The sequence below is a fragment of the Pocillopora verrucosa genome, chromosome 5 (assembly GCF_036669915.1).
Source record: "Pocillopora verrucosa isolate sample1 chromosome 5, ASM3666991v2, whole genome shotgun sequence".
NCBI classification, from domain to species: domain Eukaryota; kingdom Metazoa; phylum Cnidaria; class Anthozoa; order Scleractinia; family Pocilloporidae; genus Pocillopora; species Pocillopora verrucosa.
The window spans coordinates 27,254,456-27,270,210 of NC_089316.1; the positions used below are offsets into that span (position 1 = coordinate 27,254,456).

At 38.1% G+C, this 15,755-nt stretch overlaps 3 protein-coding genes across 3 annotated transcripts; 2 read left to right on the forward strand and 1 right to left on the reverse strand.

Moving 5' to 3' along the window:
* Window positions 1–1,200: 1,200 nt before the first annotated feature.
* On the forward strand, window positions 1,201–6,108 carry LOC131777490 (uncharacterized). Its single transcript, XM_059093796.2, has 7 exons — window positions 1,201–1,504; window positions 2,047–2,171; window positions 2,561–2,666; window positions 3,230–3,318; window positions 4,155–4,212; window positions 4,532–4,652; window positions 4,862–6,108. The coding sequence occupies exons 1-7, from the start codon at window positions 1,333–1,335 to the stop codon at window positions 5,121–5,123; spliced, it is 933 nt and encodes a 310-aa protein (XP_058949779.2). The 5' UTR covers window positions 1,201–1,332; the 3' UTR covers window positions 5,124–6,108.
* Window positions 5,589–9,483, reverse strand: LOC131777501 (very long chain fatty acid elongase 5-like). The gene is made up of 4 exons (XM_066167072.1): window positions 9,400–9,483; window positions 8,526–8,653; window positions 7,185–7,409; window positions 5,589–6,476 (listed from the first exon to the last, which is right to left on the reverse strand). The coding sequence occupies exons 1-4, from the start codon at window positions 9,413–9,415 to the stop codon at window positions 6,129–6,131; spliced, it is 717 nt and encodes a 238-aa protein (XP_066023169.1). The 5' UTR covers window positions 9,416–9,483; the 3' UTR covers window positions 5,589–6,128.
* Window positions 9,484–10,319: 836 nt separating this feature from the next.
* On the forward strand, window positions 10,320–15,348 carry LOC131777487 (very long chain fatty acid elongase 5). Its single transcript, XM_059093794.2, has 4 exons — window positions 10,320–10,450; window positions 12,504–12,631; window positions 12,888–13,112; window positions 13,706–15,348. Exons 1-4 carry the CDS (start codon window positions 10,432–10,434, stop codon window positions 14,054–14,056), a joined length of 723 nt encoding a protein of 240 aa, XP_058949777.2. The 5' UTR covers window positions 10,320–10,431; the 3' UTR covers window positions 14,057–15,348.
* The last annotated feature ends 407 nt before the right edge of the window (window positions 15,349–15,755 follow it).

Consider the following 15,755-nt stretch of genomic DNA (forward strand, 5'->3'; position numbering starts at 1 on the left):
CATTCATCTTGCCTGTGTTCAAACCAAGTTCACAAACTGCCCACATTGCACTTATTTCTCTCACATTACCTGTCCAACTGGATACCTTTTTAACCAAGTATGCCATATCTGTTGCTGGACCAGCCACAGTCAAACCAATCTTTGAATATTTAGACAGCAGAGTATGAAACTGGTCCAAACTCAACCAGTGCGAACCAAAGCAGCTTGATGCAAAATCTGAGGCACCTGTAAGTTTGTTTATGATTTGATGTGCTAGTTTCCTCCTTTGTTCGAAATTCTGAGAATCGTCGGACTCATCACCGCGTCTGTCAGATAACTGGTCATACTCAGCTGATGAAACCCAGCTTTTTTTTACATTGTTGTAAAAACGCCATTCATCTGCATGATGCGAGTACGACAATGGAATCTCCTTGGCGATATGTCCTCTGACTAGGATGTAATCTGCAAATCCCGCAGAGTGTAGGATGCAGTCCAAGTCAAACATATTCTTCTTAAGAACCAAGAAAGAATCTTCAATTGTCTTTGAGTCACACATTATATCTTTATCTGCTGCAAGTTGCCCAACGTGCTGATTAGGATCCCAATTCAACCAGCATTTTGCAGACTCATCAAAGAATCTTCCATGCGTGTTCTTGTGCGCTAACCCGAGGTTAACACGACGCCCAGCACAAACGATATACAACGGATACAAGGAAAGTCCAAAACTTTTCAATACCTTTCTTCCAACTCTTGCAAGTAAATTATCGTTCATTTTAGATTGATAGCTTCTCAGCAAAGCCGCTGCATAGTTATCAGGGTCAGGCATATCAATAAAAAGAACATGTGTACAAAGAACAAAGGTCACTGACTTAATGATGGCGACCACAGATGAAAAAACCAAAATTAAAACCAAAGTGACCCAGATGGTGTTAATCTCAAATTCCACTGGTTGACGAGTTACGAACAATACAAATGCTACGATCGCACCGCCAAGCAAAATGGCAGGTTTCTGCAGTTGGTTTAGTGGAGAAGACGACATGAATGATGTATAAATAGATAAACTGAGTTTCCTGTAAGCTAATTCATCAAATTTCAGCCCAATAGCTTAGAGATCTTCCCTGAAAACAAATCACTGATCGCTCAAACCGCGGTCGCAACTTCCGCTCTCGGCCTCCAATATAAGCACATTCCCACAGTGCATTGTAAGAAATTTCAAAACAAACATGGCGACTGGACTTCTATAAAATTTGCAGGAAACTCAAATCAGCTGGGAATGATGTGTAATGGAACGCCACCTTTTGTAAAACAATACCAGAAATAATTTTCAACAGCTTTCAAAAATACCTTCTTCAAATGTTCAAGTTTCTGCGGGGGCAGAAAAAGCAACAAAACACTGAGAATGCAGGCATCCCTGATCCACCCGCGCCAGACACGATAAATTATGAGAACGCAGAGTCTGGTCTTGAGGAGGTGTTAAAGCCTTTATTTCTACGCGAAGAGCCGATATCCCCAGAGGAGTTTTCAAGTAAGTGCAATATAGTTGAACTGATTCTTTTGCCTTTTTGCGGGCGCTAAAAATTGCGCGGAGAGACATTCTTATCTGATTTCATTTACCAGCTCCTAAAATGAGCTTTTTCCGACGACTGTCAAATCTATCAAAGAGAGATTCTAGATCAAACTTCAAAACAATTAATTCTACGCCTCCACCGAAAACTACAAGTCCGATTGAAGAAGAAAAGCGTGCTATCGGATCAAATGAAGAGGATTCTATATATACAGCGAGATTAGATGATGAAGAAAGCTCTTATGACGCTGTGCCACGAGTGACTTCTTGCTTTGGAAGTGAGATCGGGACAGGTAGATCACTGCAACACTTCGCTATATTGTCAGGAATCTTAATATGTAGCTATTATGTATCTTTCAGTGGTGATCAACTGGTCCCAAGATATGATTATTAATTCTCCCTTCTAGCTCCTGCACATGTCTCATTACCTTAAAACTGAACTTGAAACTAGAAAAGGAATCATTTAATATCACTAAGTTTACCAACTTTCTTAAATTTCAAAGTGCTTGTGGCAGAAGCTGAGCGACTTTGGGCCAGATTTCAGCAGCTTGGACCCAATGATGAACAAACTTTACCAAATGAGGCGTTTCAACAGCATCTTTTTACATCAGATCCATTAGCAAGACAGGTGACAATTTTCATAACATACTTTATGATTGTTTGATTATGACTGATAGCTACATTTAACCGTTGAAAACTGTAGCATTTCTGAACTAAATGGAACAATAGAGATAAACAAATAAGTTAGACAAAGTGATCAGCATGAAACTTCTCCTTATAATATGCATACATTAACCAGCAAACAGGTAATGAGAGTACTCAAACATATCAGGTAGAGGTTTTTATCCTGATCTAACATCAAATTCTCATAATTAATTTACAAGGAAATGTGTAGCAGCTAGAGGGGAGAATTAATAATGAGATCTTGGGAGTTAAAGGGTTTGTAGAAGGGTTGCTTTTTGAAGCTAGTAGGTGGTGGAAAATTCTGAGATATTTTCTTGACAATTTGCATCATAGATTTTGAGAACTTTTCCAAGAGATGAGAATGGAAATGTGAACTTCCATGCATTTGTTGGTGTGTTCGAGTGGTGGAAAACTGCTCCATTGGACAAGAAACTAGCAGGTATTTATAAGACTGGACAAGTTATAAATGAAGAATGTCAGCAAAAACAGGTATTAATCCTGATTATTAATTCACCCCTCCAGCTGCTGCACATATTCTTGTAAATTAGTTACAAGAATTTGTTGTAAGATCTGGATAACAACTTAAACTGATAACTTTGAGGATTCTCATTACCTGTTTGATGCATTATGTATTGATATCAAAGGGAGAAGTTACATTTTAATCAATTCTAAGAGTTAAAGGATCAACAACAAGTTATCTTTGGTAGTTTTTGTCTTGCTGTATCCTGAAATAAAAATGCCTTAGGGGTTGGGTGAAGCTTAAGGCAGGCTGTATTTCAATAAATATTCCGAGAGAGAGGTTTTAAATTTTATTGTTGTGATGTTAAGAACTAAGAAGAAAAAGTTGAATATTATACAACATATTTTTGGATAATTTTAAGGAAAATTAATAGTGAATTTGGCCCCCAACATCTCCTCTATTCAAGCATCCTTTATATTTACTATTTAATCCTTATGAATGCTGAAACTAAGAATTCACTTGTTTCTGTATCACTGGTTTAGGAATTTTTGAATTGCTGAACAAATCACAACCTTTGGATGTCCCTGTGTTACAACAGATCTTGATGTCACTTGATAGCAGCATTGATGAAGTAAGAACAAATATGTTTACAATTTGTGATTGTTAATAATAAAATTAAACTGGTAGTGCAGGTGTAATTTTGGCAGACGAGTGCTCAGTATAATCTTGGTGAAAATTTCAGCTGCCATCTTTGATTTATACAACAGCAAAAGACTGGGAAGAGAAAGGAATTGGTACTAAGAGGGTGAGCAACAGTCAAAAAAGAGAGGGGAAAGGGTGGGGTCTTTTTGTCTTCCTCCACTCCCTCCCCTCATCTTCCACTCTAACTATAAATCAAACATGACCAGTGGAATAAATGAATACGATTTTTGTACATTACTGGCCCCAATGAGATGCCTGCACTACAGGCTAGATCAAGTTATTTTTGTGTTTTTCATGGATCAAGATAAAGGTAAGATCTAGGAATTTGCAAAGAAAACAGAATCAAATTAATATATTATTTGATAAGAAAGAGGCAGAGGCTAGCAGTTATTCAATAACCTCTTCACTCCCAAGATCCAAACAGTAATTCTCCTAACTGACTGCCATAAATGCCCTTACAAATTAGACAAGAGAATTAAGTGTTCCATCATGATAACCCCCCCCTGAGCTGATAGAGTGGCATGTTTTTATAATCTGTTTGTAAGCCAAGACAGGTACTCACCTCTAGGAGCAAAACAATTGTTATCTGTGAGATCAAAGAAAGCACTCCAGAACTTTCCTGGTAGAACACAGAATTTGTCATGTCTTACCTGCTTGCGAATCAGCCAACAATAAATAATAATTTTAGTTTATTTATGAGGGGTCAAAGTCTTTGCATAAAGCATCTCATATATCAAAGTAAATTTAAAAATGTTGTTTGTTCAGGAAACTGCCAAGTCAAGAGCAGAGCTTCTTGTTAAGACACTAGATGACAAAGATCAGGGTAAGATGCCTGTGATGTTAATTTATGGAGAGACCTAACCCTTTTTTACTCTAAGATTATTGTGCATATTCTCCATACTGTTCTCTATACATTTCCTAAGTTGCTGACAAGGAGAATTTGGTTAATAATCAAGAGCCTCTTTAGTTGGTGATCATTTTCTTTATTCTCATGACCTTAATGTGTGATTCAGGGGTGATATTGTAAGGAGAAATTAGATGCTGGTCACTCTTAGGGGTTAAAGGTTTAATGGACCATTTAGTATTTTTAATTTTGATTGTGATTATTTAATGTGAATTTATTACTGACCTACTCTGTTTAGGATATATTGATGCTGATCAGTGGGTGAACTGGATTTTACAATTCCCAGAAGATGAGGTGACTAAACTCACAAAATTCTCCATCATTCCTGAGGAATTAGATACACCGGCACCACACAGTAGGTTAGCATAGACTCTTGAATACTTAATATTTCCACATACCGGTAATAATGAACTTGCTTTGTACTTCAAAAAGGGGGCTTCTTTTTTTGTTAAATGTGTGTTTTTTTTTTATATAAATTATGTATTAGGAGGATTGGAAGGAGGGGTATATAATTAGTGGCCTGACATATTTTAATAATAAATTGGTGCCAATTGGAACAATTTTATAGGCCTGAGACAGAGCATGTGTCAGCCATCTCAGATGAACTATTGGTAGACATTGCAGGTAAAATCGGTGAAAAAGACTGGACTCCACTGGCTCGTGAACTTGGTTTCACCAAGCAGGAAATACGAGAAGTGAAAAGACAAAATCCACATCGTTCAAGAGAACAGATTTATCAGGTTTTAATTCTCTGGAGACAAAAGCTGGGCAGAGAGGCAACTGTGGCTGCTTTGGAACAGTCATTGAGTAATTCTGGAATGCAAACTTAACCTGCCTCGGACAATCTTGAGTCAGCATTGTAATTAGAAGCTGGTTAGCAGCAGAAATGCCCAGCTGTCAGACCATTTTACACTGGCTCCTCTTGGAGTTGTGATCAAAGACAGAAAAGAAGTATTTTTGAACTGATACTAACACTGATGTCTGGCTAAAATTAGGTTACTCAAATATGTCCCAGAAGGCTGGAAATTGCATCTCAGAGAGTTTTGAAATTTTAAATTTTTCTGGGGGGTATGCATCTAGACCCCTTTGAATGGCATGTTGCAAAGCAACATGCCATGCTTGCTATGCAAACATAGTTCAATAATGCCAACCTGGCCAGTAAAGTGGAATTGGATTATAAAATTCAGTGTGTTCATCCTCCTGAGAATTTTGTTTTGCTTGCTTGCCATAGTTTGGATTATTTCAATCAGTCTTTCTTTAAAAAAAGCTTAAGAAGTGATCGTCAAGACATAGAACACAATAAGATAGATTTATTGAGTATACCATGACTCAGTTATTTATGGTGGCATGTGTGTAGTATGTAAAATGACCTTTATTAAAAGGAAAACCTTTTAGAGAGAGGTAAACTTAAAAAATACAAGAGACTGTTTCTCAACTGTTATACATTAGAAAATAACTAACATATTATGAACACCCTGTTGATCAACAGTGTACCATTTATTGCACTGGTAAGCTCATAAAAAATTAAAACATACTGCGTTTTGTTTTAGGGTTATTTTATAGAAGTGATTGATTGGGTTCAACGGTTAACCCTTTCACTCCCAAGATTTCACTAGTAATATTATTGTCCTTAGAGTTTGTTATACAATTGTTATAATGTAAGTTTGGAGAATTTGGTATTGGATTAAGTAATAATCCCCTAATTGATTTGATATTGAATTGATATTTTTCTTTATTCTCTTGACTTGTTGGCTTGATATTGTAGTGATATTATTAGGAGAAATTCTGTCTTAATCACTCACGAGAACTGTAAAAAGTCAGGGCTGTAAATTAAATCATTCAGATTTTTTCTCACGTCTAACTCGTATAAAAGCTTGATAATAAAAATTACCAAACAAACCCAGCATGCTGAGGCCATAGAAAATACTAAAAACACAGAAACCATGATGAGCATAGCCAAAAGAAGAGTGCACAATACCAACAACAAATTGAACCATTTGAAGTTGTGTCATTGTCTTCTTCCACTGTGGCCTCTGGGTGGGGTTCAGTGCTGCTTGGCCGTAGTAAAGATAAAGAAATACATGTACAAAAGAATTCATCCCTAACATAACCCCAATTGCTGGCCAGGGGGTGAAATGGCAGGCATAGTCACTCAGGAGTAAGATTGATGCATGATGGTACACCTAACATGAAGGAAATAAAAAGTATGCAGATGTAACATTTGCTCAATTGGGCAACTTAGATATTTTCCGAGTCAGCGCATTGCAAATAGCTAAATTTATGTTTTATTATCATAATCAACCATTGCCACTGATGTTTCTCAGCTTGTTCTCTGCAGATGGGCAAGTACACAGTTATGATACAAGAATAACCAATTGCTATCAACCATATAACTGTTCGTACTAATCTTAAACAATTTGCAGTACTATACCAAGGTCCTAAAATTTGGAATTCTCTCCCAATATTGATGACTGGTTTGACTAGTTTTTTCACTTTTAAAAGAAAGATGATTTATTTTTCAATGAAATGAGTCTCAATTGGCCAAGCCACATATCCACATCCCCTATAAACCTGGTGGTTTCTTGGACGTCTCCTCGCCCTTCCACACTGTTGAACCTGTATATTAAATATTATATCTTAAGTGAAAAAAAAAGATTAGATTACACCAGGCACATGTAAACCTATACAGAGCTGGTACCACAAATTTTTAATGAGGAGGGGGTGAGGTCTAATCTTTGATTCAGAGGACACACCCATGTCTGATGGGAAGGGGGTTGGATGCCCCAACCCTCTCCATAAATCTGCCTATCACCCTAACACCAGTAAGCATATTCTTTGTACTGTTCTCTACAAATTTCCAATCCTTAAAGGATTTAATTAAACAGACTTACATGTAAAAAGGTGATTTGTCTTTGGCGATGCCTAAGAATCATGAACACTGTGTCCAACAGCTCCAAGTGTTTGGTGAATAAGTAAATGGTAAAGGCATGTTTGACATCTGCATCATGCTCCATAGCAAAAACATATAGCAAACCACCCTGATAGTATGCCTTGACTATAACAGCCAAAGAATACAGGCTGAGAGCACTGCACAAGAAGTTGTATGCCACTAAAACCTAACAAGAAAACATGTCATAATTTATTAGAAGATACAGTAAAGGGTTTGAACACAGGAGTAACATTTGATCATGTACTTTGCAAGAATACATGATCAAATGTGTCATGAGAGAGGTGAATCAAATGCATTGTGGGAGAAGTCCTAGGAAAGATTGTTGTCTATGGTTGTGACTGATCATTTGAAAACCTCAGTGGAAGTCATTGTCAGAGTCAAGTAAAAAATTGTTTTTTGGTCAAGTGTTGTTATTCTGGTTCATGTAACCTGATTGGTAGGCTTACATTTTGATCACTCAGTTTTTTTATTCAGATACTGAATTCAGTTCACCAGCCAGACTTAGAGTATTTGACTAACAAAAAACTCTTCACTTGACCTGGATGATGATGACCGCTGAGGTTACCAAATCGTCAGTCACTACTTCCCAATACAACTCTCATATAAATTACAATATGGGGGGGGGGGGAGGGGGGAGGAAGGGAGAACTAATCAGACTGCATTGAAATGAAGCATAATATGAATGGACCCTAAGTTTTCAATTGATTTCATGAAGTTGTATAAATTCCTCTTAATTATTTATTACATACATTTTGAAATCACTGGTTATCCTATTAGTCTGATTAGTTCTCTTTGGTGCAATTTATTCACAAATGGCACCAATCCAATAATATCAGTCTAACAAAGACAACTTTTACAACTTTTTACAAACCAGCTCAGCCCTGAATCAGTAGACTATTTGTAGACACTAAAAAATTCTAAGCAACTGAATTTTGCAATTTCAAAACACATGTAATAAAGTGGTGATTGAACTTTGTGTTGTTCAAATTTTGGTTAGAAATCATATTTGCAATTTCAAATCCAACTTGAGCTGTGCACTTGTTTGATTTCAAAATCACTCATATGAGTTCAGACTAAATTGCTTCCACTCATTTCACTTACCTTTGGTAAATAATTTATTTCTATACTTTTCTAAAAGCCACATCTTGATTTGACAAATGAATCAGCCAAAACTGAAAAGAGGACTAAAAATGGTACATTAAGTACCAAATCTTGCACACAACTTTGGTCTTACATATGATATATTACAGAAGGCATTTGTTCATCTCATAAATAGTTTTACCTTATGTAGTCCTAAAGGAGAGGTGTACTTCTTCCACAGTAAAGATGATGGTATAAGTATCAGGTAAATAATTGCCACAGGAAATGACCGCAATCCCACAACAGCCTTGAAGAAATTTAGATACTTCTCTGCAAAGCAAGAAAATAATGGTCAAATTCTTTATGAGCACAGCACATACAATTCTTAGGATGTCTGTACTCCAAACTTGGCTTTGGATCAACTACTGATCCCCTCATTGATATTTTTCTTTATTCTCATCACTTTCTGCCTGATTTTGTGAGGATAAATTCAGTCTTGGTCACTCATTTCAAAGGATTTATCATCATTTGGTAACTAATTAACCCTTAAAACTTTCATAGGTGATTAGCATGCAACTCCTCCCCAAAATATCAATACATTACCCAGCAAACAGGAAATAAGAATACTCAAACTTATCAAGTAGAAGTTTTTAACTTGATCTAACACCAAATTCTTGTAACTATCCTACAAGTAATTGTGTAGCAGCCAGAGAGGAGAATTAACAATCAGATCCTAGAGGGTTAAGTAATTTCACATTGAGTAGGGCATTGTAAGGCTAATGGACAACTAACTGATCTCATAAAGAGAGAGGAGAATCAATTTTAAATTGATCTTATAGAAACACTGTCAGATCTTCTCGTTTAGCTTTGGAAATCTTTAATCTGACACAGCCAGTTACTAAATTACATGACCGAACATAGACCTTCGACCTTACGAAATGTGCAAATCCTATATGTAAATCTAATTTTTTATTTAGATCTTTCGATGTAGAAGAAAAAAAAAAGCGGCTAGACACATATATCTCGGCTTATTTTGTATTTGCGAATGGAAGGGGCTGAATACAACAGTTACCTACCAGCCCGTGACTCCATCTCAAACTGTGGAACTTCGACCTTCTTCGCCTCGAGCGGTAAAAATAGTGTGTTACATTTACCGCTTGTCCGTTGGAGACAAGGCCTGACAGGCCGTCACGCCTAGCGTCACGCAACATCGCATGAGTAGCGTTTTCTGGAGGGGTATAGTGGGACAACATAAGTCTTTCTTCTTTCTTTTTTTTTTCTTTTCTTTTTTTTTTTTGATACCTGAATTAGTGCCCTTAGCAATGAGAGGGGATGTGGTTTCAACTGGACTTTGGTTTGTTTTGTTGCATTTGCAGAAGGTATTTTTTTGCGTTGTCTTCGGGTTAAAACACTGATGAGACTCAAAGCTCACACTCGGGAAAAATTCCCAAAAAACAACTTAGGGATTACAACAAAGATAAGAACGTCTCAAATAAAATATGCGATCTTCAAAATTTCAAAAATTTTTTTATATTTATCGAGACTTTCCTTTATCTAGCAACAGAGCATTATACTTTATTTGGTTACCAAAATTTTCAAGCGTACCCGCGCGGCCACGAAGAATGTTGAAAGATTTGCTCACCTACAGTTCTCCCAATTAACGCCTCTAGTCATTCGTTTTGTCTAATAGTTTACAAGTGTAATACAATAAAGCTTTTTAAGGAAGCGAAGCGTGCGTTTACATTCTCTGAGAATAATAATTGTTAGCTACAGCCGAAGGAACTTTAGACGAAAAGTGGAGTGAAGGAAACAGCAGAGACATCAGCTCAACATCAGAGAACACGATGGCTTCGAATTTGATCCCCAAATACAATATTTCGTAATCTTTGATTCACGCGCTCAGAGTTGATCATATGCAAATCAGGTCATTCTCTCCCGCTGTACCCAGGGGGCAACTGGATTGAAGATTTAGGTTAAAATTTGCATTTTCACCCTAGTCACGGGCTGTGGATCATACCACCCATCTCAGATCACCTCATTTAGCGTGAATCTCTTCGATCTTTCCTGCTGTACCTATCAGCTGTTTTAGCACGGGATAGGTTCGGACCATGGGTATGACATTAGCAGGTAACGTTTACTTAATATTTTGTACCGTCTTTGCCCCAAAATATTATATCAGACTGCAAGTGAAGTAGTTGTTGCACGGGTTCCTCCATGTGAGGTTTTCCGACAATTATGAGTGATATGGTTGACCTAAAATTGGTCTTTGGACTCGTCGTAGTTCCTCAGAAAAGAGACTGAATTTCATTGAATTTTAGTTTTTTATGACTTATAATTAATGGTATGTCCGGGTTGTGTTTACATGTAGGAAATTGTGTTAATGTTCGTTTCGTTTTGTTTTATTGTTTACGATCATTTGAAACAGACGCTCACAACAGCCGGTTCGGAGAATATCTGCAAAATTAATCCAGAAAGTGCTGATACGCAACACAGAATGTGATTAATTTCCCAAGTGTACTGTTTCTTTGTAAAAGATGTGCGATTGCGTGTCGCAGTAACCGGCTGAGAACTCCGCTTGACCGATGGAAATAAATATGGCGACAAAGTTTGCGAGGGGTGGGGTGGGAAGGGGCCGAGTATCGGTCACCTCCGAGAGGTCAAGGAACTGATTGAATGTCGGAATTAAAATTTATTGTTGGCTTAAATGGGTAAATGGTCAACGGTAAATTGATAGATAAATAAATGGAGGGTAGCCGGCGAGTAGGCCCTTATAATAACCTTTTCCAACACGTGCGTTTCTCGGTCAGCAGAGAAAAAAAATTGAGGTCTTAACATTAAGCAACGCAAGCTGGCGTGATTGTATACAAAGGGTCAAGTGAGGGCCTTCCTATTAGTGTCAGACCTCCAGCAAACCTTTCCGCGACTTGTCTCGAATCTTCCCGCGTGTGGAGGAACACGCGTCCTGCAGCGCTTATCAGAGGGCCTAGCTATTCTTCGATAATTCCAACTGAGTAAATTACTGATGCAAATTTGTCACCGTAAAGATTTTACAACGTCAACTCAGTTGAAATGATTTTGTAATACTCTGACACCCCTATGGTGGCCGAGCGCTGCCTCTCAAAATTTTACAATTTTTCAAAGATTTAATAAAAAATAAAAGAAAAGATAAATCAAAACTGGAAGTAAAATGGAACGTGACTGCAAAACAAAGGAAAAAGAACGATTGAAAGTAAAATGAAGTAGCAATCCAATTTGAAAGCCGAAGTAATTGCAATACCGAAGTAAAATCATTTCAAAATTAAACTGAAATCCTAGGACAGTTCACGGCGAAATAAAAAATAAATGGAACATCAAATCAAAACAATAGTCAAAGTGAGTATCGCTGTGGCCGAGGGCTGCCACTACCATGATACTGTGCGGGCAGTAAAAATTTTGTAAAATTTTGAGTGGCAGATCTCGGCCACCATACACCCCCCCCCCCCACCCTTTGTTTTTTTTCATTTGAAGTCTGATAGCAGTTTCTGAATGGATTTTGCGCAAACACAAGTAGCTTGAACTTGTTATACACACGCACTATTTTTGTGCAGCGGTTTGTCACACGCAGGATGCAGGCATTTTAGCATTTATAATGATGGAACAAATTACGGCGCGCAAAGGAAGTCCTTAAACGTGTGGTGTGGACTTCAAACGAAACGAATTTAGTGGATAGATACAAGCTTGCCTCCGTTCGCCTTAGAAACGCAAACAAATTACAAATAGATATACTGCGATGTTGGAAAGTTGGTTACATTGTACTGTAAAAAAAAAAAAAAAACTGTTTTACCGATCGGTTGCGTGTGTTACGCTTCTCTAGCCACTTCGCCTCTCCCGCTTTATAAGAAATGCGCATAAAATAGAGCAGTTGGATAATTAATAACTTTTTAGACGTTTTGGTGTGTGGTATCGCTGAGTATTTGTACTCTTTTCTTTTGTATTTTGACTCACTTAAAAGCTTGTCAACATACGGCACAGCACGCAAAAGTACCAAGCAAAAACCACACGCTAAAACGTCTTATAAGATATATTTAGCGAGCCAGATCAGTCGCTTTTCTTTTTTATTACTTACAGGATCAAGGACTCTAGGTAAAGAAAGCTATACTCGTCTGTTTACATTAACGATGTGTATTTTTGTTTGTTACAGAATTCGTGCTTTACTTCTTAAACGGTGTTGTGAAACTGAAGTCTCTACCCGTGGTTATTGTATACCTGTCTTTTGTGGCTTTCTCGCCGCTTTGGACTCGATATGTTCGCCCTTTTGGTCTCCGTAAGGTATGGATAATGTTAACAGATTCCTTTAGTGGATCCACATCAGCCCGCATTTGCCATATTTTAGATGAATATATATGAGGCGTAGGCCTGGAGAGAGACCTCACTAGCAAGGGAGGGGTAGGCTAGTCGAGTTTATTTGTGACGGAGATGTACCAAGGAGCATATAAACAGCACGTAGTGTGACATTTCTATGATCAAGATTGATGTGAAAAACGCTATATCGCTATGTTTTATCTTCTCTTTCTTAATCTCCCAGGTTCTGGTGGTTTACAATTTTGCATGTAGTATATTCAGCCTTTATTCAGTCGTCATCATCCTTGCAGCCCTGGCAAGGAATTGGCCACGTTCTTTGTTTTCATGTGAGGAAGATTCCCTCGTAAAGCACGCTTTTTGGGTGTACTACATGACCAAGTACATCGAGCTCATGGACACAGTCTTCATGATTCTTAGACACAGGCTGCGTCAAGTTTCTTTACTTCATGTAAGTAACCTGAAACGGTAAATTCTTGACTGCAAATGACACGATTCTAGGAAAAGTTTCAAAGACCATTGAAAATGTGAATCTAGTAGAACATGGCGGGCTTATTACATCACGCGCCCACGAGCTCCTTGCTGCCCAACGCGAGATCGACAGACCGGTGAGGTGGATCGGTATTACAGAGGTCTGGGGCTGACTCGTTTTCTTTCCTCTTCTAAATCGGTCTTTGAAAGCGTGAGAAATGGGGACGGGTGATGACTGAAAGTTACCAAGGGAACGACGGGAGAATGGCATCTTTTCCTGTCTTCCCATCTGCTTCCGCGCCCCCCCTCAGAGACAACTGCAGGCTGAAATTGGCGGGGGCATGGTGGAGGGAAGGGCGGGTGCCTAGAAGGAGGCAATGGTCAGCTAAAGCATATACAGGAACCACCTTTTTTTTTTACTTAGGAGGAAAAAATAATAATTCGATAAGTAAATATCTTTCATTGTATTTTTTTATGATTGAATTGGGCAAATAGAAGCCTTTCGTTAGCGGATGCTTGGTTTTCGAACGTAGTAAAGTGAAAAATAATCTTTTTGAATTTATTTCCTCTTAGATTTACCACCACTCTTCCATTTTGATGCTGAGTGAATACGCTTCCATTAACGGCAATTGGCCGGCCATCTCTGTACCATTGGGATTGAACGCCATCATTCACGTGTTTCTGTATTTCTACTACGGCCAATCTGCACTCAATCCTGGTCAAAGGCCCGCTTGGAAGAAGAACCTGACCCAACTTCAACTGATTCAGTTCATGATTGGACTGTGTCACATGATCGTGGGATATCTACAACACGGCTGGTGCTGGTACGGAATTGCCTATGAGCTGACCATGATATGGCTGTTTTCTAATTTTTATTACCAAGCGTATCTCAAAGAAAGGGCCGTTGTCAAGAAACTAGAATGAAGCACACATGTTTTAGGTTCAATTTTAAGTAACGTTTTATCTCGAGTGTTTATTGGCCTGCGTAACAGGCGTTCAGATGTTGGGGCGTAACTCTTCATTTGAGCGCAGCGACAGGGTCGGCATCTCTTACTTGAAAGTTTCAGTAACTTAACGAGCCTGAAGCCATCTTCTTGATTTAAATTTGAAGGGAAAGAAGTGCAAGTCTTAACTCGAAAACCACGTCATTCTGTTTAGTATCTAGACATTTCTTATGGCTGTTTGAATTTCAAGACCATTAATTCATCGATATTTAACGAATTAATCAGCTTTTCGGACCCGTCAAGTTATTGAGTCTTTCAAGAAACGAGGCCCTCGTTTGATAAGGTTGTGGTAATTATGTCTTCTGTTCATATGGGTGTGGCTCCTCGCGCGGGGGAGCCGTTGCGAAATACGCGTGCCCGCCTTTTCGAGAGTTCGTCACGCAGGTTTGGCTTTTGTTGAGCTAAATGCCTTGCGTTTTAAATTGTGTCAAAATAGATTGAAACTAATTCTTTGCTAAGATAATCAATAATAATTATTTTCATGGTCAGTTGAAAATTATTCGTATTTTTGTAAAAGTAGTTTTAATTGTTTATTTGTACGACGGGGTAGAGAGTACTCAGCCACTAATTTAAGATAGATTGAAATAAATCTTACTGTAACTTGTAGCAAAGTGACTGGGTTAACATTTTGGGTACATCTTAAGCCTGCGAGCAAGCTCTCTGAAGAACAGCCCTATGAGCAGCGTAGCTGGCATGAATAAGAGCTAAGAGGACACAGCGGTCAAACGTCTGCGCATGTGCCAACGTTTTAGTGTCTAAGTAACGTGCTTTTAATAACCACACAAGCCAGAAGTCATTGTGGTTCATAAACGTATACCGTCTTTACTAAAGCATAGTAGAGACTGATAAATGAACAGGATACCCGTACTCGGAAAAGTTTTTGTGTTCGAAAAATCTGGAGTTTTTCTCTTCGCAACTTTTATTTCATTTGGCATATTTCTTTTCTGTTACACATTTCAATTTTCTTTGATTACTCTGTGAGAACAATTGTTTCTTAAATTCTCAGTTGGAATTTTGGGTGGGAAATTGAAGCGCGGACAGCTGAAATTGGTCCTCTTGCGCATGCCTTACTTTTGACCGCTGTGTTGCTCGTAGGCTAGTTCATCTTGTGCATTCGCACTTTCAATCCCTTAATTTTAAACTACACAAAATAGAGCAGTTTACTCTTGTTCACCTTCGATTAGGTTAAAAAATAAAATCAATGCACACGAGTGTGGAGAATCGTTTCTCATATGGGCCAATTCTAAAAAGCAGCAATGCTCTTTTCGTTCATTGTCTCGCACGCATTAACTCGCACGCGAAGAGAGGACCAGGGAGCACGAGGCCCTCACGCGAGACAAGCGGCTCATCACGCGACTACTTTATCTCTTAAATTCTTTTCTCGCGCAGAAAAAAATACTGAAGAAAATAGTCAGGAATAATGAAAAAAAAACAAAACAAAAACAAAAAACGTGGAGCGGTTTCTTCCTACAGTTTTCTTTAAATTCAGTTTCGTGCATTCCCTATTTACCTTCTGTCAAAGACTTCTCACATCAAGTTTTAATATTTCCAGGGTTAAAAAGACAAAACAAAAATTGTGTTTAAATCGGCTTTAAGTTATTTTAGTATTGTGTTTCGGG

Coding starts and splice junctions, on each gene's coding strand:
- LOC131777490 (XM_059093796.2), top strand. CDS start 1,333: ATGTTCAAGTTTCTGCGGGGGCAGAAAAAGCAACAAAACACTGAGAAT. Junction 2,172..2,560: donor CAGATCCATTAGCAAGACAG/GTGACAATTTTC, acceptor TTTGCATCATAG/ATTTTGAGAACTTTTCCAAG. Junction 3,319..4,154: donor TTGATAGCAGCATTGATGAA/GTAAGAACAAAT, acceptor TTGTTTGTTCAG/GAAACTGCCAAGTCAAGAGC.
- LOC131777501 (XM_066167072.1), bottom strand. Junction 7,410..8,525: donor CTCCTTTAGGACTACATAAG/GTAAAACTATTT, acceptor TTTTCTTGTTAG/GTTTTAGTGGCATACAACTT. Junction 6,477..7,184: donor GACAAATCACCTTTTTACAT/GTAAGTCTGTTT, acceptor CCTTCATGTTAG/GTGTACCATCATGCATCAAT.
- LOC131777487 (XM_059093794.2), top strand. Junction 12,632..12,887: donor GCCCTTTTGGTCTCCGTAAG/GTATGGATAATG, acceptor TTAATCTCCCAG/GTTCTGGTGGTTTACAATTT. Junction 13,113..13,705: donor GTCAAGTTTCTTTACTTCAT/GTAAGTAACCTG, acceptor ATTTCCTCTTAG/ATTTACCACCACTCTTCCAT.